The 25857-nt window shown below is 42.4% G+C and overlaps 2 protein-coding genes across 11 annotated transcripts in view; one reads left to right on the top strand and one right to left on the bottom strand.

Moving 5' to 3' along the window:
• Positions 1-25857, top strand: part of LOC138939837 (uncharacterized) — a 180279-nt gene that overhangs the window by 88600 nt on the left and 65822 nt on the right. For 7 of the 10 annotated variants that reach the window (XR_011447906.1, XR_011447908.1, XR_011447907.1 and 4 more), the window contains one exon: positions 9467-9571. The gene's annotated coding sequence lies outside the window, so the exon portion shown is untranslated. Of the gene's footprint in view, positions 1-1144; positions 1317-5765; positions 6182-8780; positions 8800-9466; positions 9572-25857 lie in introns of those variants that run through there. The other 3 variants (XM_070308065.1, XM_070308064.1, XM_070308066.1) reach the window with 3 other exon arrangements.
• Positions 1-25857, bottom strand: part of Sp1 (transcription factor Sp9) — a 65532-nt gene that overhangs the window by 28974 nt on the left and 10701 nt on the right. The window contains exon 2 of the mRNA XM_070308059.1: positions 24271-24369. Within this exon, the coding sequence (XP_070164160.1) occupies positions 24271-24369 (99 nt within the window). The remainder of the gene's footprint in view (positions 1-24270; positions 24370-25857) is intronic.

Here is a 25857-nt window from a genome sequence, read left to right as displayed (position 1 = left end):
TAACGTTATTAGCAATATAATATAAATTTCTGAAATTTATCATAATTATTTTATTTTAATATATGTCCCTAGCCATTACACATGCCGCTTCAGTTTTTCGTTTACGTTTGTATAAATCTAATCTATCGTATATGGACATAATCATGAACGAGAATATATAATTTTATATCGTCATTAGGCTACTGTATCTTTTCTCCGTCACGTAACAAATAATACAAGCAGTTTATTTTGATCTCATTCCATCACACTTAATATATTTATATCCTGGCAGTATTTGACACATACTCGTTTCATGCGTACTCATGCGTTAACTTGTTACAACATAATTTTACAATGACATTTCAGACTCGCGCTATTTCTTGCTATGCGTTTCAATTTATGCGCACATAAATTGATATTATTATCTGACCACGCATTGCAATAACAGTAAATGAAATTATCATTAATAATAATATTATAAATCAATAATTTTTAATTAGCAATCAAATCGTAGACTCTACTTCGAAAAATATATCAGTAATTATATTCTTGTATCAGCGAACATAAATTGAACAAATGAACACATTTACCAATGCAACAAGATCGTATCTAATATATAATAAATATTCATGTACATTTTTTTATATCGTAAACAAATTAAAATTATTATGATCTAATAATGACACCTATCACGCCGATCTACGTTAACTATAGTTTCATCGAACACGTAATATACGCAAAAAAAAAAAAAAAAAAAGAATAGGTAATAACGACTCCGAGTTGTTCATGCTTCTTTTGCGAAATAAGCGGCGTGGCTTATAACGTAGGGAGATGTTATAAGCTCGAGTGCAGCTGTATACGAGTACATATTAAAATCGTAACGTAAGGAGTTACCTAAAGAGGACCGCGAAAACGCGAAAGAACCTAATGCGATTTTAATCGCGCGGTTTGAATTTCAAATACACATGGATCGACTTTGTCTTGTAATGCGAAACATGGTCGAAAAAACATTTTCTCAGTGGCGTATTTGTGCAAATAAAGCCTTTTTAATTTTTGAATAAACAAAATAATTAAAATATACCGTCGTAAAGATAAAATTTTATATATATTTAGAAGTTTTTTTTTTTTTAGAGAAAGAGTAATATATTTTTATTATAGATTTTATTTTAAAGTGATGTGAGTTACCATCATGTATCTTGCATTCGAACATACGCGATACAGAGATGTTCATATTAGTGTATAATAACACGGGACGTATTTCGACGAACGAGAAAGACTCGCGATAATTTTTCGTGTATGACGTATAATGAAAGTGTAACATATACAATTATTACCAGGTACGTGTACATATCTTTGTTCTGTAATTAATTGTGTTGATGTCTATTTTTTTTTTTATAATAGAGGTACATCTTGTCATCAATAATCCAAGAAAATTAAAGCGACAATTGTCATTAGGCCACCATACTTTCTCTTCGTGTCACGTAGCAAATAATACGAGCCACTTTATAGCGGTGCGTCGTGATAGTGATTAAACCGTGCCCATAAAACCGCATCGTAAGAAGTTGGCAACCGGTTGCTAAGAATTTTATAATTGGTGTAATTTGTAGCCGGATTTCTCTTAAAAATTTAACGCAGAAGATCAAACGTACGAACGATAATTTAATTTTGCCATTAAAAAATCATGTCTGCTAAGAGTTTCGTTTATATGTATAAATCGTGAAATTTAAATTTCCTTGAATACTTAAAAAATAACGCGACCTAAAAGAGAGCTTTTCGCTGCGTTGAAGTACATCCGTTTTACCTTCCTTCCTACGCCAATGGTCGGCGGAGACGCGAGCGACGGGTCGAGGTCGCATTAGGACCTAATTTTCCATAATGGAAGAAGTCCGTGGCGTGGTACGGCGCCACTACGGCGAGGAGACCGGCTAATTGTGGTCCATTCATAACCATTCTCGGCCAGCCGAGCGCGCAACGGGCGAATGATCTCCCTAATCCCAATCTCGAGATTCTCGCGCCGGCAATTTAGACGCGATATCTCTGAAATAGTTTGGTCACATGTCGCGGAGTTGCCGGAAGAGAATGGAAGTACAGGGAAAGGAGGGAGGGGAGGGGTCATTCAATAACGGATACTTTCTTTTTGGAACATAAATGAAAAAAAAAATATATAAAAGGAATACGATTATGTTATACTTGTATTTTAATAATAATTCAACTTTTATGTAAGAATTTAAAAAAAAAATATCAATTATACATTTTCATTCATTAAGTATAATAGACACGTGTTTTAAATTTTTTTTTCATTCGAATCAGTAAATTTTTATATTCGAATTAAAATGTCGCTTTTAAAATTACTATAAGGATTTTAAAGTCACACAAATAGAGATATTCTTTCATAAAAATTATTATTGTAAAGTTTTATCTAATGTCTATTGCAAGCATCTGCTCTTTAATGACAGTAACGAGAAATATATACTTTAATACTGGGTAACTGTTTTCTATTCTCATTAAATTTCACAAAGTTGAGATCACAAAGTAAGATTTTTGATGCGGCCAATAAGATTATCAATATTCAATTCTCTCTTTTTTTAATATCGTTCAGATAATATAGATACAAATAATGTAATAACATTAAAAAAACTTGCGCGCAAACTTCTGTCACGTTCTTGACAATTTTCATTGATATATCGTTCATTATAAAGTAACTACCATCTGATCAACGTTATTTCGTATCATCGCATAGCACCCGGATAATATTTTAGATGGTACCCCCAAGATAGACGCGTCCAAATAATCGATAGACCGATGAGAGACGGCAGAGAGGTGAGAAAGGAATAGAGGTTCGCGGAACGAGAAGGGACCGTTATCGGCCGCCACCGGCCACGAATCCTGGCGGCGATTATGCGTACATCGCGTGCGACCGGCGCACAAAAGGTGCGACCCGCCCACGCCCTTGCGTATCGCGGAGAGTAGGACGGCGAGCGAGCGCGCGAAAGGAAGAGGAGGAGGGTGGCGGGGGAGGGGGGGGGAAGGGAGAGAAAGAGGGTGCGAAAAGGGATGTTTTACAATGAACCGAACCAAAGACGGGCGTTAACGCTCGCGGCAAGGACAAATGGCGTGTTGGGCCGAGAGCAGTCGTGTGCTAGTAACTATCGAATTTCCCCGTTTTCAGATTCTCGCACAAGAGCGTTTCTTTGGATTTATCGCGGCCGGAAATCTTACGTGAATCCCCCCGCGTATATAGCACGTTCCGGGAGATGTATCGCTCGTCCAAGATATTAACGGCGGACAGAATCTCGGCTTAATCCCGACACTAATGTATGGATATTGATTTTCCGCGTTGTCGGAAAATTGATTAGCGTCGATCGACTACCGATCGTGACGCGTCTTCGATGATCGAGCGCGATGGATCGACGCCGGCCTACGCGGGATCCTTCGATGATGGATCGTTGATTGGCAGAGACGGGCCATGGGGTTGAAAGGGAAATGGGGCCTAGGGGCCTCACGGGGGCGGATAATGACAGGGCGGTCTCGCGTAGCGAAGATGGTTCGCGCTGGGACCAGCGCTCTCGGCTCTTCGGCTCTCTCGCACGGCCATGTGGCCATCGGGAGATGCTGATGGACTAATAATTACCAAGGAACCAGCTCGGTCGTGCGTGGCGGCTGGCAGCGTCGAAAATGAAGATTCACCTTACCAAGTTGAAGCCAGATCTTGTCTACTATGTGCTAACGGTGTGTCGAGCCTTTGCCGAAACCGGGCCGAAGGACGTAGACGCGAGAGACGATCATTCATTAATGTATCGACGTATCGATATTTCGTGACATTTCTATAAATCGACAGGGTGTCTACTTTCTGGAAAATATGGAATTATCAGAGATTTCTTTCGTATCTAGAAAAATCAGAAAATTTTATTGAGATTCAGGGAATTTTTTTAACAATTTTCTCTTTGATAATTTTGCTCTTATATGTATTGTAAGCAGTCGATAATCCACCGATAAGCCAAATTGTGAATTATGTGTTTAAAATATATCATGAATAGATATCTATCTTTCTTTGTTTATATATTCAAAATATATTTCAACACAAAATTTTAAATATATAGTTTATATTCTTTATTGCAAATCTTACACAGAAACTTGGCTTTGGTTTATATATATATATATATATATGAATGAAAAGCATCAGATAATGCATACAGTAAAAAAACTTATTTTAGAAAATTGTACTAAAAAATCTTTAACAAAATTTTCTTTATCCGGAATTTTTAACAAAATATCTGGAAAATTAAGGAATTTCCTGGGAATATTTTTACAACATTTGAATAAATACCTTGATCGAATACGAGCGATGCTTATCGGTTAGAAATTTCAAATTATCCTCGCATCATGTACAGAAGAAATGCTGCGAAAATCAATCTCGGTAAATGATCTCGCCTCGAATTTTTAGCCGTTGCAATTCACAACAGCGAGTACAAGTTTCGCTGGATCGCGTAGAAGATGCTAGAGAGGCTTTTAAGACCGCGTAGCACGTTTCGCCGCGAAACAACAAGACAAGGGGAAAACTCGTCCGCGGACTGATTTACGGACTCGCTGCCGCCGGTCGATGCCGGGGCGTAAGTCGAGATTCTGTCTACATCGTGCTTCGAGATAGAGAGACGCCCGACCGCCAGTCAGGCCGGTCAGATTTATAGGGTGTTTCACAGGGAGGAGAAAGAACGACGATCCCCTTTTCTCCCTCGCGCCTTCTTCGTAATTCACGCCGTCGCTCTTTTCCGCCGACCGCGATCTCGGTGGAGCGACGCAAATAAGGCGCACCCTATTTCGGAAGGGAGAACCGATCGAAATAAATATCTTTCCTCGATTTATCCCGCTGCCCTCGATGCTATTGCCTTCTATTTGTAGCGTATGAGTACATTAGATGTAGATAAGACAGAGGAGTGGGGAAAGATAATATAGCGTTGAAGGAGTTACTGCGGATTATATTGATGCGTGTAAATTTCGCTGATAAATCCGGCATGTGAGCAAAATAAGACTTGAAGCACATATTCCGCTTATCTAAAATGAGTAAATCATTTTTATAATGTATTACTATTTTTTTTTTTTTTATAACAGCGATTGTAATGGGTATATGTATGAGAAAATATGTAGAACACGCACACTATGATTAAAAAATATACTATTAAAAATATTACCGTAATATAATATAAAAAAGTTAATATTACTATAATTATAATTAATTAAAATAATCTTCCAATTTTAAAAACGTATATACAATATAATATCCAAGATATTTTTTATTCTTTACATAAATAGCAGGCAAGCATTCTTATTTGTGTAATTGAAGCAAATTAGGTGTGACATTTAAGCACGAGTAACTCATAGGAGAATATAGCGCGAAGGAAACCATGATTGTTTAATAGCTCGCAGACAGGGAACAAGTAATATAGATGAGTTATCGGCGAGGAGGGTTCCGTGAAAGAATTTCTGTGCGTTATACACAATATAATATAGACATAGAACGGCAGCCAACGGCAAGAGGTTGATCATGCGCTATAATTAATGATAATAGTGATAATAATCGACTATAAGGAAAGAGGTCCGTAATAAACGATTAACTATCGTGCGCGAAACGTACCGTCGTCGATACAATGTTCGAAAAACTTTTCTGATTGATGTGAAAATAATATTGCAGATTTAACAAATTATTGTATAAATATCGATTGATTGTAGGGGAAAAAAAAAAAAAAAAAAAATAATCGGTACCATAAAAATAATCTTTGGTTACAATTTAGCATATAATCAATACATAATTAAAAATTCGCTTTTAATACAAAATTAATGTCTTGTTTGTTTCAACTTTAAACGATCGGTGGCACGTTTCGTCGGATGCTGTGTCAGAAAACGATCGCGAGCACGATGATCGCCGCGAGCGAGGTGTCGCGATTTAATACGCGTCATATGCGGAACGTCGGATAATATCCTCTTCCTTCAAAGCGCACGTGTCGGGAATACACGAGGAAAGTATTCCTAGAAGGGGAGGAGAGGTGATGGCGGTGCGCGAAAGTTTGTTGTGCAAAAGGGGGAAACAATTAACCTGGCCAAGGACCTGTGCCAACAAATTCGCGCGCATGTTCGGTGCTGGAAGTTGAGATCGCGAAATGACGTGCAAACTGAGGGACGCCCTCGTCCGCCCCCCGGCAATACGGTAATCACTATAATTACGTATCGAGCCCTTATATTAATATCCCCCAGCTACGTCTCTCTTTCCATCTTCTTCGATCGTTCCTCCTCGATTCCACGGCGATTTCACCGGCCGGCGTTCGTCGCCTTAACCGCGCGAAAGCGAAACTTTTTTTCGCGCGAGTCGATCGACCGCGATTTATTATCGGCGCGCTGCCGTTTCCTCGTTAACGAGCGGCTTAAGTAAATCGAATTCCGATTCGTTTCTCTCTCACGCGGATCGACTTGTAATTAATATTTATTCGTCATTTTTCGAGAATCTGTCGTGACTAACTTAGCGTGACAACTCGTGATTTTAAAGAAAGTTATTGGAGGGCGGTAATTGACGCAGCTGACATTTCTCACGATCCATGTTATCCATACTTTCATCTTCGACAAATTCAATCGAGCGATCCATCCGATTGGCAATCGGGTGAATTGAATTTTCCGCGAGCCCCAACAAATTGATCGAAAATGGCTGGTTGTGATGTCTGGTGATCCCGCGTTAGTTCCCCCTTCGTCTTCCCCCGTACTAGACATCGGGAGATGAACAATTAACGAAGGGACGTGTTTCGGGACCGCCCAGGATCGTTGCGGAAGAAAAGTGCGAAGGGTGTCGTCGCGGAGTTTGAATCACTCGCTTAGAAACTCGCAGAGTTGCAAATCGCCAAAATTACTCGTTATTTTCCTTCAAATTATAGCTTTATTGTCTTTTTAAAAATATGTATGTCTCTTTAAATATATCTCGACATCTTACCTCGAGATACTCCGTTTCCTGTACGGGATGTAGATCCTGCTGCGGCGCCGTCGGCGTAATCGTCATCACGTTCTGCGGATGACCGTTATGCGAGTACTGATACGCGCAATTCATCTCCAATAATTTTCCTCGAACCAACACCTCTTGCCTCTTGAAAATTCACCGCGATCCCGAGGGATTATCCTCGCTTTTTCCTTTTACGCTTTAGCGGACGTGATTCAGTCCGCTCCCTCAACGATCGATATTCGATCACGGACGGCGGTTACGCTGTCCAGATTTACGCGGTGACACGTTCGAAGGTGCATCGATCGCCGCTTCGTGAATTTTGCTCGCAGTATTCCTTCGGAATCCTCCGATATCCCGGTAATCACGATAATTTCTCTGGGTGTCGTACTCTCAGTCTATAACGAGGTCGATCGAGGACGCGATTAACGCGGATTTCTCGTTCGTCCCGTTTCGCTTGCGTTCGCGAATTCCGCCAGCCACGCGGAAGGAGGTAACAATTATCGGAGGGAACCGAGATGCACCTCGCGGCGTGCAACAATTATAACTGAGCTTTGTCGTCCCCCACACGTAGGTGAGGAGCGGCCCGACCGGAGGCCGAGCCGGATCAACGGCGTTCCCTTTCTCTCTTCTTCCTTTGGTTTTCTTGTTCTCTTTCTCTACCCGTCGCCCTCTATCTCTCTCTCTCTCTCTCTCTCTCTTTCTTTCTGTCCCTGTACGCGCGGCACGATGTACGCGCCTGTATGCGTGGGACGTGCGTGCGTGCGCGTGCCCCAAGGAGAGTGCGTCGAGTGGCCGTTCCTAAGGAGAGAGAACCCTACGAGTACGTTTCCATCCTGAAAGGTGTTGCTGGTGGGGCAGAAACAGCGCCCGCCCTCGCAACGATCCTCCACGGTACGACCTCGCGATCGTCTAATCCACATCGCAACCCTAACGAATGCCGCTCGCCCTTCTCTCGTTCCGTCGAGTTATCCCCCTCGGCCCACTCTCATCCCCCTTTACCCTCCAGCCTGGTTATCTCGTCCTCCCTCCATCGCGGCATGGATCGCGCTTTCGACCAATTAAAACGCTCTACGATCACGTGGCTCAGCGCAGCGTCCGCCGGTACGTCTTTCTCTTCTTCGAACTCTTCTCTCGTACCTCCGCGTCCTCCTTGTTCTTTTCTTCTTGCTCTCTCTCTCTCTCTCTCTCTCTCTCTCTCTCCGTTGTCTCCTCCACCTGCATCTCCTTTCCCTTCGCACGATCTCATTGTCTATCGTTTCCTCTCTGTTGCTCTTCTTCTTCATTCTCTTTGTCTCCTCGTTACTCTTCCGTTTGGTTGAGAGATACTCGCGTACGGCATCACGCAAAAGATTTTCGGGATCTCGTGCTTGGATGGTGGAGAAAGAGAGAGAGAGAGAGAGAGAGAGAGAGAGAGAGAGAGAGGATGGGAAAATTACAATAATTAGGTTCGAGATATTAGGATGTCGTTACGCTGAAAAACAGGTTTCTCGATTTTACATTAGTTAATAGCAATCCTCTGTTATGGAAAATGATACCGAGTGTCCAACGCAGTCTTCAACATGTCAATGAGATTTCTTTTATCGATGTCCATTGACATTAATATGCTGAATTAAATTTTAATTAATATATTCTAATTATAAACAAATATTGGCAATTCCATTTTGTAGTTCTTTTCATCTTATTATTGCAATTGTTTTTGAATATTAATTTTATGATTGTATTTATTGAATTTCCATTAAATTTTTATTAGCTGTCATAACAGCAATTTTATTTAAGACCGCCTGTACTAATGATTAGAAGCGTGATAATGAGACGACATTATTTATGATAATAAATGACTCGTGAGTACAATATTACAATAAATACATTCTTTTTTTTTTTAATATAAAAGTGAATATAAAAATATTTGTTGAGATAATCTAATAATGGACAATAAACAATATACTAAAAAAAATACTGACGCAAGTCGGCTTTAAAATATCATCAATAATTGAAGACATTCGCACGCGTACAGTGGGTGCTGTACGCGGATCTTGAGGCGTTAAATAGATATCATAAATATAAATAACAGGCTAGTGTATCATCGAGACATAAATTTGAACGATATAATTATCGTTAATGCGAAATTGCAATCGCGGACGGTTGCCCGATGCATTATTGCACATAGCTAATAATAACGATTGACCGGTCGCTCAAATAAACGTACATTTACGTTCGCATAAGGCGTGCTGTTATCTCTTATCTCTGGCAACTTTGTTACCCGAGATAAATTGAATTAAAATCGTTCATAATGTTTATCATTGAAAATACTAACGTACTCTGTGAAATTTTTTACGGAAAAGGTACAAGCGAGTCATTGATATATTCGATTCACTACACGCGAAAAAAGTTTTTCCATTTTGGAAACGCGTATTTTATATTTCTATCAATGAACTTTGTAAATTATTCACATACGCATACACATATATAACAATGATTTAATAGGTGACATTTATTATCATGTTACAGTACGAAAGAGAAGCGATTGCGAGAGGATCGATGAGCGAAACCCTTCGGAAGGATAACCGTGATCGTCGCTTCAATGGATGCTCTTTCAGGCGCATAATACTTAAGGTATTTCATTCTTTTTCTCTGTCTCTGGTGTTTGTAATTTGATACAGTGGGAACCGCGTGTGATCTCTATTGAATCGCTAGAAAAAGGATTCAAAGGATTATTTCGGCAATGCCGAGGGTGCACCGTCGAGAGTGCGCCGCCGACAGTCGCGCAGCCCTCCTCCACTCTCGCACGCGTGTTCCATCATTTCTTTCCAAAAAAAGACGACGCTGTACATTTAATATTTTTTATTTCGTACGATATTAGTGATGATATTTGATCGCGATAACACAAAAAATATGCAACGAGAAATAACACGATTAATCGAACAATAACTTTTTTTTTTTTTTTTACCAAGAAGGAGATAATCATTCCTCGTAGATTTTTTTTATGTTGGATATATTTTTAGCATCAAAGAGTCCTCTCTTAAAAAAACTTTATTTATCTTTACGATCAATAAATTTTTTATAATTAATTATTAGATGTGCACTGCGGGGAAATTGTAAATTAAACTATTGAAATAAAAATTACAAGTTTTTCTGATGTAAAAGACTCGGCATTTCATCAGGAATATCTTATTATTCTCAATCTTTACAATAAAATTCTTTTTAAAGATTAAAAGTTCTCTAATAATATACTTACTTTCGAATAAAATAAAAATTTTTTAGCACATCCAAATTCATAGCTTATCGCGTCATTATACATTTGTCATAGTTAAAATAATTCTCTCTTATCATTTTAATCTCAAATTTAAAATTAATTTTTTAATTTTATCTCGTTTTCAAACGTTGTGACACATCGTTTTCGAAATGTTTCGTCATCATATGCATCAAATGATACATAAGAAATGACAGTCTTCTTCTTAGATTTCTCTGTTATTAAACTATGTTTTAATTAATAAGTTTTTGAATCGAAAAGTGGAGAATAAACATTTTTTTCGCCGCGCCTAAAATCGTATCGATCAACGAGCGACAGTTGGATCCCGAACGGGAAAGAAAGCGGAAAGTGTGTTAAGGTTGATGGATATACACGTGGCACGGGGCCAGGTGGCGCCAACGAGCTTTCCCAAAAAGAGAATAAATGCCGATCGCGTTAAGGGATGATAAACGACGGCGAGAAAGTGGACTACGGATAAAACAAGCGAAGAAAAGCGAGCGATGTTGAGCAAAGAAGCCGGATGGAGGGGAAGGGAAAAGGGAAGGTCGATGCGAGATGTGAGGAGGGATGAACGATGAAAAATTATGTCGGCCAGGACTCGTGCGTTCTCCTGGATATGAAACTGCCAGACGGATGGACGGACAGACGAACGAAAAGAACGAATGGCCGTTTCTTCTCGAACGGGCCCGACGGTCTGTTATTACGTGTCTCTCTCTTTCTCTCTTTTTCTCTCGTCCCCGTTCTACGTGTCTTAGAAGAGAAGAGCGGATCGCACGCGGCGTTATGCCGACGAGAGAAAGAATAATAGCCTCCCCCTCCCCTCCCTATATCCGTGGACCGTGGTCTACAATTAAAACTCTCTCGCGCGTATTCCCAAGGGCGGGAAGAATTCTCTCTCGTCGCTGTACCGACTAATCGACTCGCGCGCTCGCTCGCAAGACATTTCGCAGAAACGACGAGACGAAAGGGTTCGAGCGGATCGCGCGGCAGACACATCTCCATCCCTATCCTATACTACCGGCGCCGCTAGAAGATGAAAACGATAGTGTTCGTGTTATCCGCCTTTTCACTCGGTCATGAAAACCGAATATATAATGTGCGAATATATTTTTACATATTATATCTCGTAAAATGTATACACGGAAGTTCCCGTCTTTGACAAACGTCATGATATTCGTGCGCGTCTCTTAACGCGCCTCCTCTTAATCGGCTCTTCCGTGATCGGTGTTTACGTAAATCAGAATGAAAACTGGAAATATGGTTAGTTAGTTCCTGTCAGCCTAATAATAGAAATCTGCGCGAACGTCGGTAGCGTCGGTATAACTTCGAGCCTGGGATAGGGTAGAGGGGGAAGGGGAAGAAAGGAGAATAAAAGAGGGTACTGCTGAGGGCACAACGGTGGCAGTTGCTCGGATGGTTTCGGTCCGCATTACGAGTTACGCGGGCGGGATAATCATGATGATTCCGACTTCGGGTGGGTCATCATCTCGTCACCGCGTCACCCGCGGCCAAAAAACATTGGACACGCACACCGGGAGGACGACGTACTCGCAAAATAACCGCGTCTCGACCGCCACCAACACCGGCGAGTTGATCGACAGCACCACCGTCGCCACAAACGGGCCAAAAGGGGATTACGAGAGGGAGCGTAGGATACTTTATGGACTTATCAATCACTTGATAGCCTGCGCGCGGCGCATCGCGTTTCTTACCAGAAACGGCGCACCCTGTTATTAGCGACGATTAAAAGATTCCGCGCGGCGGACGGAATCGAGTGCCGTTTCCTCGATTCGTTTCATCGACAGGGATTTATGGTCTCCACCTCGCCGGGTAAATCGTCGACCGTAAGTAACTTTGTTTTTACAAAGAGATTTACGCCGTTCGTCGAAACGCGAAAAGCGATACCTTTTTTTTTTATTTTATTCTATTTTATTTTTTTCTTTAGAATTAGTGGCAATACAATAGTCACAGCTGCAGATTGTGAGCGAACACAGCTGATCGCGGCGAAAACATTGGCATTCGGAATTAATAACTGTTCATTTGATACCGGCGCAACGTAATCGATGTTACCATTGATCCGTAATTATCTTGCCCCTGGACTGAACGAATTAAACCCGATCGCGTCAAGCTAGCCAGGCGTTTGGGGTCGGGGGTCCAAAGTCGATAGCCAAGGCGCGATGCGGCAAGGCATATACGCACACGAGATGTCTGGATATCTCGAATCGAAATCTCGGTGCCGATGGAAATTGAGCGAACCCGGGCCCGCGAGCGGCGCGGGCGAGGCGCCTATCGGCAAATCCCCGCGTCGCGAACGAACCGTCTCGCTGCTTTTGTGGGTGGACTTTGCGGCTGGACTCGCCGTATCTATATACGTGTTCCGGCCCGGCCGTACGAATGTTACGTACTCGCATTTTGGCCCGGGCGTGCAAGGGGCCCGAGCCGCGGCCGGGGCCCACGAACCCGGTAATTAAATAGCTGTACCCTGCAATTAGGGCCACTAAATCGTGGCGGTGCCCGGGCCCGGGCCAGCGAAGGGCCCGCCAGACACAAAAAACAACGTCGAAACGTTGCTTATGCCAAGCGAGAGGCGCACACATAAGTAACCGTACGTACTACGTGCGAGGGGGAGGCCCTTCGAGATTCTTGGTGTGCGTGTCGCGGGGGTGGTTTCCTAGCATGTGGGAACCTAATCGGGCGGAAGGAAATAGCGAGGCTGCTCTCTACCTAAAACACGCTCGACTGTCGTTTCGGCGCCTCTCGTAATCCGCTTGTATTATAAAGCAGACAACGCGTTTACCGTTTCGATATCGTCGGAAAAATGTACAAGTCTTAATAATCGTATCAATTGTTGAATCGCATCGTATAGAGACGAGGAGATATTGAAATTATAATGTTACGTGCGATTAAAAAACGTACGCAACAATTGGAAAGATATTCAACACGGTCAATTTATAAAGAGATTTTGAAAATAATCTTGATATCGAGAAATATTGATACCAGAAGAATCAGCGTGTAATACAACAGTCGCGCCAAGTGTGCGAATTGCCTATCGCGAAATTGATTATCTTGCCTGCGCTGTAACGTCGGGCGACATATTTTTAATCGACGGAACGAGTTTGATGATCTTATCGTGCGTTCGAGAGAAAAATATTGAATTATATCATTCGCGAGAGAGCAGATACGTGAGTTGGCGTCTCCCGACAGATAGTTACGCGTGATTAGTTTTTTTACGAATTTCTCTACTTACGGGACTTACAATAAGCAGTTTCCATTCGAGAGTGTGATAGAATAATAATATCTTTTATTTTCTGCATTACGTGCGGTCACGTATGTCGATTATACAGTAATCAATGGCATACGATTATAAAATTATTCGATTATATAATCGAAGGTGTTTTTTTTTTTTTTTTTTGCACGGTGTAAGAAAAAAGATACTATATACATAGTTATGTGAGTTGCATCCATAATGCTTCGCTTATAAGAGATAGAGTTGCATAAATCTACAATATTTTATTAACAAAGTAATTAGGCTGAGCGAAAATAAAGCGTTCAGCGTTTCAATTAATTCAATAACGTTACAAGTTTAAAAAAAATATTACATGTAATATATCTCGCGTACATTTTCCGTACCGTCAAAGATCACGTGTTAAATCTCGACGCTTTCCCGTTCGTGTCGACTGCGCGAAATGTTCATCATCGCCGATGCATTTTCCGTCGAGGAGTGCGGAGACCGCGGTGACGGCAGAAGGGGGAAGATAATGGTAACAAACAGTCTTCCTTCCTGTTACAGAACGACAGGGCTGCTTTCCCGCTTGTCTTCCGGTACGAGAATAAAGTAGTAACGGTGCACGCGTACCATCGTGCATCGCGATATCCGCGTATGCAAAATTGCGTATGCGCACGCACCTCTTGGGTTGAGAGTACTTCCAGATGGATGTCCGAGCATCACGCTCTCTCTCTTTTTCTCTCTCGCTTTCTCTCTTTCCAGTCTTTCGTATTAAAATATCAGAGCCACCCCCGGCTAACCCTCCGCCGCGCCGCCGCCACGATTCCTGCCCTTCTCACCCCCTCGCGTCGTCCCCTGGATCGCGTTGGCATTAAATCAGCCACCCACCAGCCCTCGGGTTATCTAAAGAGCCTATCTGTGGACCGGCTAAGATATCGTCGCTGCTTTGTGCGAGAACTCGTTGCGTTTGTTGCGCGCCTACACGATCCTTCTCTCTCGTCGTTGGAGTACATACCTTGGAGCAGGTCCGAGAAAAGAGGGAGAAAAATTAAGAGAGAAATATGCACGGCCGAGAGAGAAAGAGATCCGGCTATTCCGGGTATTAGTCACAACCGATGTTTTCTCAAATTTTTCTTGATTCGAGAGAGAGAGAGAGAGAGATTGATCTTTTGCATAATTCAGGCAAATTGCACTTCGTGAATATCTTTAAACTAGAACATACACATACACTCTCGGCGACTTGAAAGACCAGAGAGATCAACATCGTATATTGTAAAGAGTAGTCGTGATTTCGTATCGATGGCGTTACCATAAAAACATACGCTCTATCCATAGTAATTATTTTTCACGGAATGTAAGAAAACGTGTCGGGGAGAGCTTTGGAGTGAGAGAGATGTCGGTCGTGCGTGCAAGTTCTCTCAGTACCGGCGGACAATTTAATTTTCTAATTATCGCAACGTCGCCTCGATCGAAAGACAGAAACAGAGAGAAAGAGAAAGAAAGAGAGACAAGATAAGGTATGCCGCCGTTATCTCGTCGTAGCATCTATCTCGTATGTAGCCGGGTACTCTATGCGCAAATAAAAGCTAATGGACCTCCACGCGAGACTCGCTTCTCTGGACTCAATCTCAACTAATATTCTCGTACACGCGCATAAGAGAGAGAAATAGAGAGAGAAAAGGACAAAGAAAGAGAGAGAGAGAGAGAGAGAGAGAGAGAGAGAGTACGCCCACGAGGTAAACGCGGATCGTCGCGAACGATGAGGAGAACGAGGGGGATAAGATTGAAGGAGGACGAGAGTGAGAGGCGGGGGATGTTCGCGTACTGCAGTGCGATGAATTAATTGATTACCGCGTGCGCTTACCCACGTACAATCGTTCTTGCGGCGGAGGACAACCGCGGATAGGGAGAATCCTTCGTACCTCTTTTTGTTGTTGTTGTTGTTGTGTTTAAGATGGAAATTATTTTAGTTCTTTACATTTTTTCTCATATTAAACGCAGCAAAAGTATTTAGAAATTACGGTATCGAGAGACAGCGTCGTCGCCGATAATCGATATATACCTCGAGCACGGTTCGTTACGCAACAGCTTACAGTTTCGCATACCGGCGTTAAACGCCGATATATATCAGATCGAACGCCCGAGCGTGACACCCGGAATTACCTATAGATTTGCGGAGGGAGGTTCCCGAGAATAAGGGGCAGCGCGGGGACGTACTCGACCGCAATCACGGTATCCAAGTAGCGTAAGGAGAGAACGAAACGACGCGGTTTATACGAGAGGGTATACCTTCTTACGGTAGTTGGCGATACGTGTTGGCGCGCGTTGCGGCCGAAACGCGTACAACACACGGGATTCCACGCCGGGGTACGCGCGTTCTTCTCCCGAAGGGAACCCCACTGGCCAGCGGTTAGACCGCGGTTACCGCGTGGTTATCAAGTTAACCTTTTACCTCGGAGTCGCGGCTCGATGAGGTTTGCGGCCGACGGACGCGGGACATAGGTGAGAGAGGGAGAAGGGGGACGACGGCCCCGGACGACGGGGGCAAGAAAGGGGACGACGAAGGTGTGAAACCGCTCCAAAGCAAAGAGGCAAGAAATTGCGCGCGATTATCCATCCTTCGACCGGTAAACATGCGGCCAATCCGGAATGGCTCTCGCGAGAGCCCCGATAAAGATTCGATGAAACTTTCCTCGTGTCTTCGTCTCTTTCCTCGCTCCTTCGGAATTCTCTTTTTTTTTTTCCTTCTGCGTTTCTTTTTCTCCGAACCCGAGGCATCTTTCCGCATCACGTTTTAAATTTAAAACGGCAACATGTAAATCGTGTGACTCGTAAAAAAAGAAGTAGCCCACACCCCGAGCACCGAAAGAGGAGACAAGGGCGGAACGCGTGCGCGCGTATACTTTATTCATTATCCGGCTTGTAATTCATAACGCACCATTAGTCGTATTATTATGGTATTTACTCGGGTCCCAATAGCGGGTGTCCGGGCGAAGCTCGTCATTATGTCGTAGCGCGCGCGAGCTCGCGTGGTAATTGCCGAGTTACGTATGTGGAAAGGGAAATGTCGGAGGTGCGTGTGAACGTGGACAAACGTCGTAAATGTGAAGAAGTCGTTGCTCGTTTCGAAAACGTGATATATACGAAATTATTTTCACCGATATTGATTTGTGATTCTTTACTTGATTTGAAAGACAATCTTTCTTTTCGAGGACGAGAAAATGAAAACAATTTTGTTTTGCAAATCTATTCTCATAGCCTTCTGACTTTTTCGACATTACTGTATCCGCAGGCATATTATCGTTTACGGTTTACGTAAATGTGATCTCGATGAGTCTCTCCTTGTTCGCGTATCCGATCATTACATATGTAACGCGAACGCGGGTGACACACGCTCAGCGCACATATTTCACGTGGTTTTCCGCGAAACGGCTACCTGTCGAAGATTGCCAACCGCAGGCGATCCATCCGTGACTGTCGTAAAAGTCAATCCCATTTCAATCACAATCGGCGAATGAGTATATTCTCCCCGTCCCACGACACAGGAAAATGATAACGCTCGATGAACCTCGACTCCATAATCACGATCGTTATACATGGCCTTTTCTTTACTATCTCCATTTTACCACGTGTGCGATCGATCGGCGATGAATTATCGCGCGCCCTCGCGAGATCTTTTATTTGTCATCCCGATAATCGAAGTGAATTGTCTGCTAAGCATGTAACGTGATCCAGGATCACGCTACGCCTGCTGTCTCGATCAAACTCGGCGAGCTTATGGCTTGTCTAGTACGGTGAGGATTTAAAATGAAAGTTATATCAATCATCGGCTGCTAATAATGTAGAAGTAATAACAGCGTATATACGAGAGATATACGGAATTCTTGTAAGCATCCCGGCGGAAAAAGGGATGCGTAATATCGATTATTCTCAATGTCGATTATTCACAGCGCCGATTTATCGCGATATATACGCTACATCGCTCCCGTAAGCGACAGTCGTATACATATATATTTCCAAGAAGAGCAGAGTTTTCTCCTACGTTTCCCTCCTTTTGCACGACGGGTTTTCTACGCGGGTGACGGAGCGCCGACTTCCTCTACTGCGATCCCATCCAAGTGTCCCATCCCTGGTCGAAACGGCCGTCCGTTAATCTCAATAACGCCGGGACGTCCGGCGGAAGCGCGGGCTCGTAAAACGCGGGCATGTCGAACGCCGTCGTTCCCTCGTCGCTCCGTTTCGCCCTTTTTTTTTCGCCGGATCCATCCCTGTCGAAAACAGTCCACGCGCGACTTATATCGTCTCGAGATTCCTGCGACGATCGTTATACGGAGAAAAGGCATCGACAGCAACGCGCCGACAGTCGTCCGCGTCGATCCTCCCGGCGCGTGTCGGCGTGCAAGAGTCTCTCTCGAATATCGCATACATAATTCATACAATTAGCGGGCGTGTCCGCTGGAGCTTACGTCGCGCTTACACGCTCGACATCAGATTAGCAAGTACTCTCAGCGGGACCCCGCGACATCGGGATGCTGTGCTGAATTCCAGACTCGCTCGTGTCGTTCGCGATGGAAAAAGAGAAATACGTCGAATTTTGAGATAGCGACGTAACGCAATCTTCTTTTCAGAATAGTAATACAATCGGAAGAATCGCGATAGTTTAATTAGGAGGAGATGAAAAGATTGAGAAAAAACATTGTAGCGTGATTGAATAAAATTATGAAGGGGATTTTTTTTTTTTATTATAAACAAATTGAGAAATATTATTGTATGTTGATTAAAATTTTATTTGAAAAATTTAGTTGCTTCTACAAATTTAAAAATATTTTAAATATACATATATTTTTTTTCTCGCTAGAAATTTCAAATAGTGAATTGACATAATTACCTCTTAAAGTATCGACGGTAAAATATTTAAATATTTTTTTCTCGAATTAAAATAACATTAGAAATATAAAAATATTAAAAATATATATATCTCTAATGATATGCGTGTTTAAAAACTTTAAATATTGTTTGAGATAAGAATTTCTAATATCATAATTAACAGTTTTATTCGTTGTCTCAAATAAATATTTGCCATGTATTTATATTTTTCTCATCTTCATAGAAAAAAAAAAAAAAATGTTGGAATAATATTTTACTTAATGTGTAAAAGACACATTATTACATTATTTAAATTATTATTTTGAATATATAATCTGCATTTGAAATATGCCCACCGTTGGACGAAGGAAACAAATGTTATATTTGCCTTTTTTGGATTACGATAATATTTGCTGATTAATTCGTAAAAAATTATTGTTACCACTACGAGATATACTCTAAATGAGATATTCTTCGTTTTTACAAGAATCCAGATAATTGTACCGCGGCGTAAGAACATAGGAAGAAAGAGTGCAAGAAATTAGACTGCGGGTATCAGCGTTGTGATCAAGTGGTCGGAATTTTATGCTCGGTGAGTTCTACCCTAATTATGATGCAATAAAGTAGACGCGCAGCTGTCGTTATCAAGGAGCAGCATCTCACCGACGCTCATTATAAAGTTGTGGTAAATTGGCTGCCTCGCATACGTTGTAAATATTGATGCACGATTGTATTACTATATATGTTTACAATACATTTGCGCATCAATTGTCGATTCGAGTGTACGATGTCTAACGTAAGCAATCCATCTGAAACGTATTGCGATCTCGCTTTGATAATTTGTTATTGATAATTTATTATTGTCGATATAGTAAGACAACAAAGATATCTATTAGCTATTATCCGTAAGTAAATATTTTGTGTAATTATTCACATATAAAGATAACATTCTTTTAAATTTAATTATATATGTTAATTTATAGAATATATTTTCTTATGCGTATGTGTAAATAATGGAAACTGTCAAAACAGTAACGGGAGGTGAGAAATTCCGAATAATACGAATTGCCGAGTGACTGATGTTAGTATCATTCAATTTTTTAGCGAAAAATACGTTGGAAATTATTATTCCAAGTTTTGATCGCTCGAGCTTCAAAAATGGCACGTCGGCACTTTTCTTTTCCGTATGTATGTAGGTGCTGCATACTGGTTGCATGCGTCAGATGCATCGGCGTTTCGCAGCGAACGACGGTGCGACGACTCCTCGTACTCGCCAACCGGCGTCTGCTCTGTAATTGCGATTCGCGCACTGTAATAATTATTACCTTCGGCCTGTCATCAGCGGCGACGTCTACGCGCGAGTACGCTTGTCGTCATCGTCGTCGTCGTCGCCGTCGCCGTCGCCGCCGCCGTCGCCGTCGCCGCCGCCGCCGTCGTCGTTGTCCGTGTTGCCCAGCTTTCGAAAGAAGGCCGGCAAAAAATAACTCCTTTCGATTCGTTCGACGTTCGTTCAGAGAGAAACTCGACGTGCAAGAGACAAGGAGAGAAAACTCATCAGGGGTATATTGTATCGTAGTTTTATAATCTGGCTAAAGAACGAGGGGGAACTCCTAGATGTATTTGGATGCGGATTATCATTAGGGATACATTTGTAACATCAAAGGAATCGAGGTCAGGATCAAAAATATATACAGAATTTGAATTAAAGTTTTAAAATATTTTATGAATATGTCGTAATTTTTATTACGCGAGTATACGTATATATTAATTAGGGTGTCTATTTCTTGGAAAAATATGGAAAATCTGGAACATTCTCAGGATTTTTTTTTTACACGTGGAAAAATCAAGGAATTTAATTTTATAAAATTTCTGTGGACACTTCTGTTAATCAAATTTTATATAGCTTTTAAAATAGCTCTCTTTATCCGTGTCGGAATATTGCGAAAAGAGGACGATATAGAGAAAAAAAGTCGATAAGAGTCGATGAGATCGATCGATATCGGAACGTATCCGAAGGAGAATAGGGGAGGGAGAGAAAAACGTGCCGACGAAGAAGAGACCACTAGAGAATGAATGGACTCGGTAACGTTATATGTGGACCGGTAATTATGACTCCTCTAATCACCGACGATTACTGCAGTTACTAGGCTCGCGGCGTTATCTCCACCGGTCCATCTCGCGATGCGATAAAGGAACAGCACAGGGGGAGAAAAGGAAAGGGCACATGGCAAAAACCGTTCAGAGAATTGACAGAAAGAGTGAGAGGAACGGATTTCATCGGTCGGACGGAATCGATTACAAACAGAGAAGCTATTCGATAGATGATATTTTTTTATCGCGGATGCGCTTTTCCTCTCGTTCATACCGATAGCCGTTTGAAGTCGCAGCTACGTGTCTCTCCCCGATTCGATTAAAAATTAATACAACAACCATCGCGCGTGTAAAATCGTGCATAATCGCGGTCGCGCGACAAGCGGAAGGAGTCGATCGTTCGCGGAGGAAGATTCGCCGTCGCGATAGATCTTAATACGTTTTCGCCAGTCATCGCCTTCCTCGGTCGCCTCCCCCGCGCATCGTCATCCCGTTACGTCGTCGGACGAGGATCGGATATCAGATCGCCACGCTTCGACGTCGGCTATGTAATTCGCCGGAGCGAATACGCGCCGTCTGGTTTCGAGCGAGAGGAACGCGCGGGACGTCGCGCGATGGATGGAGAAGGAAGAGGGGGGGCGGGGCGGGGGGGGGGGAAGAGGGATATTCAAATGTGGCCTCACTCTTGTATGGAAATGCGCGAGATGTAAAGATGACGAGATGGGATACGAGACGACGGGGGATATTGCCAGTCGTTAGCGCGACAAGCCAGCCACGGTAACGCTTCTCTCGAGGCCGTCCTCCTTGAACTCGTGGCTTTTAAGGTTCACGCGAGCTAACGCGATGATTGATAATATGGCGAGAGGGAACGATATATGGGAAATCGGGTATTCAAATAGACAAGCACGCGGAGAGAAGAGGGATTTTACTATCCATTAATGTCGTCTATATGATTTAGTTCCGACTCTCATCGACAGTTTTACGCGAATGGAGATGGAGCGGTTTGTATCGTAGTCGCGAGGATGAAATGTTGACTTTTAATAGACTATTTTAACGATAACGCGCGACTCTTCCTCTTCGCGTATGGAGGTTTCGCCGCCACACTACACACGATCGGCCCCCGAAAGAGAACGCAGATTATTCAGTAATGATGAAAAGCATCGGTGCACCCCGTTGCCTTCGCAACGTGTAATTTCGTGGGCCGTGCAAACGTCGAAACTTTCGCGGACCTACGAGGGAGATATATGACCGAGTACCCTCGTCACTTAAAAAATCGAGCGCGTCCGAACGCTCGAGTCAGTTCGAGAGAGAAAGAGAGAGATTTGGCCCCTTCGGGGCCAAAACGAGGTGGTAGTCTTGCACTCGTTGTAATAGGCAACTCGGACGCCAAGGTGTTATTAAACGCGGCAGAAAAGCGCCGCGCAACAATTAAAAAATTACTCTCGCGTTCTCTACACGTGGGAACGCACGAATGACATTTCGAGATTTTCTCTCCTTTGCCGAGTTCCCGAAAAGGATGGCGTTTGTCTTTTCGAGATATACGTAAAAAAAAATGCAAGAATTGGTATTACTTTGCACTACGTGTATCTTATAAGTCTTATAATATCTTATAAAAAGAAAGCATTTTTTTTTCTTTTTTTTTCGCTAGAGAGCAACTAATGCAATAGCGAACGCGCGAGACAGCCTGTACGAGACCCTCTTTCGCGATCAGACCGCAGATCTTTGTACGTGTCAATAGTGCCGGTCAATTTCTGCGATAATTAGACGCGATACGCGAGAATGCACGGCCGTCATACCCTCGCGAGGGTCGACCTAATTAAGTATCGATCCTTTAGATAGATACCTTCGGCCATAAAGTAGCATACCTTCTATAATTGTACAAGATAACCCTTGGATAAAAGCCCGGTGTGTAGGTCTAGCGTCTCAATTATCGATCGCAGCGATACGTCTATCATCGACGACTCTGCGGTTTATTACAGATATCGTCCAACGAATCCATTCTTCATCGAAACGAATTTTCGTAATCGCATTACCGTTGATGAGAGCGATCCATTGTTATCGTAGATGAAGGTAAATATTTTTATGAACCTACGTGTGTGTACGCAGATATTAATGTAAGCTTAAATCGATGTACTGCTTTGACGCAACAAGATTGCCGGATGTGTATACCTGCTGGAAATTATTCTCTCGCAGAGTTAAAAAAAGAAGTAAGTGCGAAGAAAAAAATTGACGAAAAAGAAAATTATCCTCCCACGCGATATATATATATATATATATATATATGGGGGAACCGCAAAATTTCAGAGATAAAATCGCTTTCGCGCGCACCCAGGTAGAACCGCCCCAACATCTAAGCCTGTTTAGGCGATGGCGATTTTTCGATATCTCTCGGCGCTATTCTTCGGTCAGACATGAGATTCTCATCGGGCGATCCGAGAATTCTTGCGGGAACTAGAATTGACTCGGAGCCAAACATGATCCACGGCACATTGTTGCGTAGGGTAAGAGGCCTAATAAGCGGCGGACCAGACGATAATCGGAGATTCACACGCAGAGTTTCCGCATCGGCGCCGCCGCAGCCGCGCGCGGATGCCTTTCGCGGCCGAAAGGAAAATGGCAGATCAGATAGGCTCGCAGCCGTTTAGCATGCAACGATGCATTCATATCGATCGACGCATGCATATGCAACACCTCGCCACGCCGCGCGTTTACCGGTATGCATTTCGCGCGCGTGCAACGAGGAAGGCGAGTGGATGAGACGCCGACGCATATATTTTGCGCGTGTAGGCATGCGTTACGAAGCAACCCGTTAATTACCATCACCCGCTTACCAAAAATTAAGGGACCGCGATAGCGTCGATCATTCCGTTCGAGCTATCGCTCAGTGTACAGTGGGGCGAAAACCAGAGATTTGAATCTGAGAATAGAATCAACTTATTCTTTATCGCTCCGATAGAATTTACACCCAGTTAAATAAATATAGTCTTGAAAAATAAAATGTTGTATTGTGCGAAACGGAATAAAATCTTTCTAAAAAAAATGTAAATTCCGTTTCAAAAAGCCTTCGCCCGGAATAAAACGGTGATTGAAAAGTTTCGTTTCAGCGCCCCAAAGTCTCGATACAAATATTGATATTAATATTAATAATGTAAATAGTGTATCGTCTCTTTGAATAAAAATCTAAATATATTTGAGTGAAAGTTTCGGCACAATATTTCATAAAAGTGTTTTTCTTTGTTCTTTGGAATTAAATATAGAAATTTTATAAATTATATTTTTTATTTTTTTAAATCTCTATATGTTACTCGGAGAAGAGAGCCGTACAAATTTCTTAATTATATTTTTCCAATTTTGCAGCAGAATCGGTATTGAAATCAAAAATGATCTTAATTCAGAAAATCAGTCTAAATCTTTTTTGATTTCACATTCACATGTGTTTCTTTAATTAATAGCATTTAATATTGTTGTGAAAAATTGTAAATATTACTAAACGTAAAAATATTATCGGCGCTTTCGCAAAATCTCTGCAACGAAAATGAAACCGGAAACATGATTTTTCAATAACAAAGATTCGATATACTTTCTTTCACCGGTTACAACTGGACGAAGCGTATCATTTCAGTTTCTCGTCCAACATGAATATTTATATCTTGCAAGTTGCGATATTATAGGGGGTAATCTCTTTATAGATAAAGAAAATTACAAGATTGATTAATTGTTGGAGAAAGGAGATTGAAAACCATGGACGTAAGATGCGTAAAATGAGATTTCCACGCAACTAGCGAATTTTAGCAATCTTAGAAAATCCCGTTGATTCTCTCGAATTTTTTACAATGTAACGTTTATATGTAGCAATAACGATAGCTGTAATGCGCTTACTTGGAAGTTGCCATGCGCGTAACCAGATAGCCATCCTGCGATCAACGCTCCACGATCCACGTTTGCCTCGGCGAAGGAAGCATCGTGTACACTTACCGGCTGCAACAGAATAACAAAAGGACAAGCTTCGAGCAATCGGTTGTGAAAGACAATCAACTTACACGCTAACGATTTCAAATCACGATAATCCGATAATCTCTCTCTACAGTGGAACAATTCGAGATACTTGCATTTAGACGTTAAAAAAAAAAAAAAAAAAAAAAAAATATTCACCGCTTTTTAGAATGACATTACGATATAAGAGACGTAATTTGAGTGAATCTTTTTATATAGATCTGAAGTAAAATGCATTAATTACTTTTGTGCATTCGTATATATATACTTATTATATTATTCAATTATAAAGAGTCTACATTTTTCGTGAAAGTTTGCGTTTGTCTTATAAATTGTAGCACAATAAAAAGATCGTTTTTAACATCTCGTCGTTCCGGTCGATCGAGATCTCGCGGTCGCGATCGACCGGAACGATGTGTCATTAAATTTTTTAATCGCATTGTATAAACCTCCATAACTTTCTATACGTCTTCACCGAGATGTGGCGCGTGTATTATTATGGCGATAACTTTATTACGTCTTAGGAAACTGGATTTTTGTAAGGGAAGGACTTTGGTGAGAATGCGGGGAAAGCTCGAGCGCGAGTAGAACAAAGCGACGTTGAGCGGTCCAGTGGATCTGACGTAACGATGGCTCTCAACTCTACTTACAACTTATCGTTAAAGATCGAAACCAGACAAATCCACTTCTATCGACAAATATTATTTATCATTTAGGTATATTTTCAACGACTTTCTAACATGTGTGGAATCGCTATCGCTATCTATCTGTGTATTAATAATTATCGCCAGTCTCTCGAACTTGTGTCTTTTCTCGTTTTCGATGCACTAAACACGGTGATACGTTTCCCGAAATATTATAATCTGGTTCACTCGTTGTATCGTAATTTTATTTTGAAAAGTTGGCAACGCCGGTGCCATCGGACAAAAGGGATGGCTTGCGCACGTGTCGTGCAAGGGCGGTATATGTGTAGGCGAGTATGTACGCGTAAAGTGTACACAGAGAGAGGGATAGAGAAAGAGAGAGAGAGAGAGAGAGACGCGGCGCGATGCGCCCGGTAAGAGGGAAACGTGATCGATGCCCGTGGGATGCAAGGGCGTTCCTGGTGCGGGAGGCGCCCGAGACAAATGGACGTCGCGCGTCTACCAACCACGCCTTCCCACGGGAGAAGAAACTCCGTTTTGCGTGTATGTACTCTCTCTATCTCTTCCTGTTTCTCGCTTCGCCTCTCTCGGATTCTCTCCGACGAAACGTCTTCAACGAGGTTTCGCGGCCGGCCGGTCGGGCACTCTAACTCGCCTTGCGGTGATGACCGACGACGGGGAAGGAGGAGGAGGAGAGAGAGATTTCCCTTTGAGAGCGTCTCCCGACTCTATCCTGCTTTACGCGTCCTAGCGTACTTGGCGTCGTATCTCGCCATCGAGGATCAAGTTGAGGATCGGATAAGTCGTCGATTGTGTTGCGGTAATTAAT

This window comes from Polyergus mexicanus, unplaced genomic scaffold (assembly GCF_030449975.1).
Source record: "Polyergus mexicanus isolate NDT 795.1 unplaced genomic scaffold, iyPolMexi1.0 SCAF_15, whole genome shotgun sequence".
In the NCBI taxonomy this organism is placed as follows: Eukaryota; Metazoa; Arthropoda; class Insecta; order Hymenoptera; family Formicidae; genus Polyergus; species Polyergus mexicanus.
This window is presented reverse-complemented; position numbering and strand designations above follow the sequence as displayed.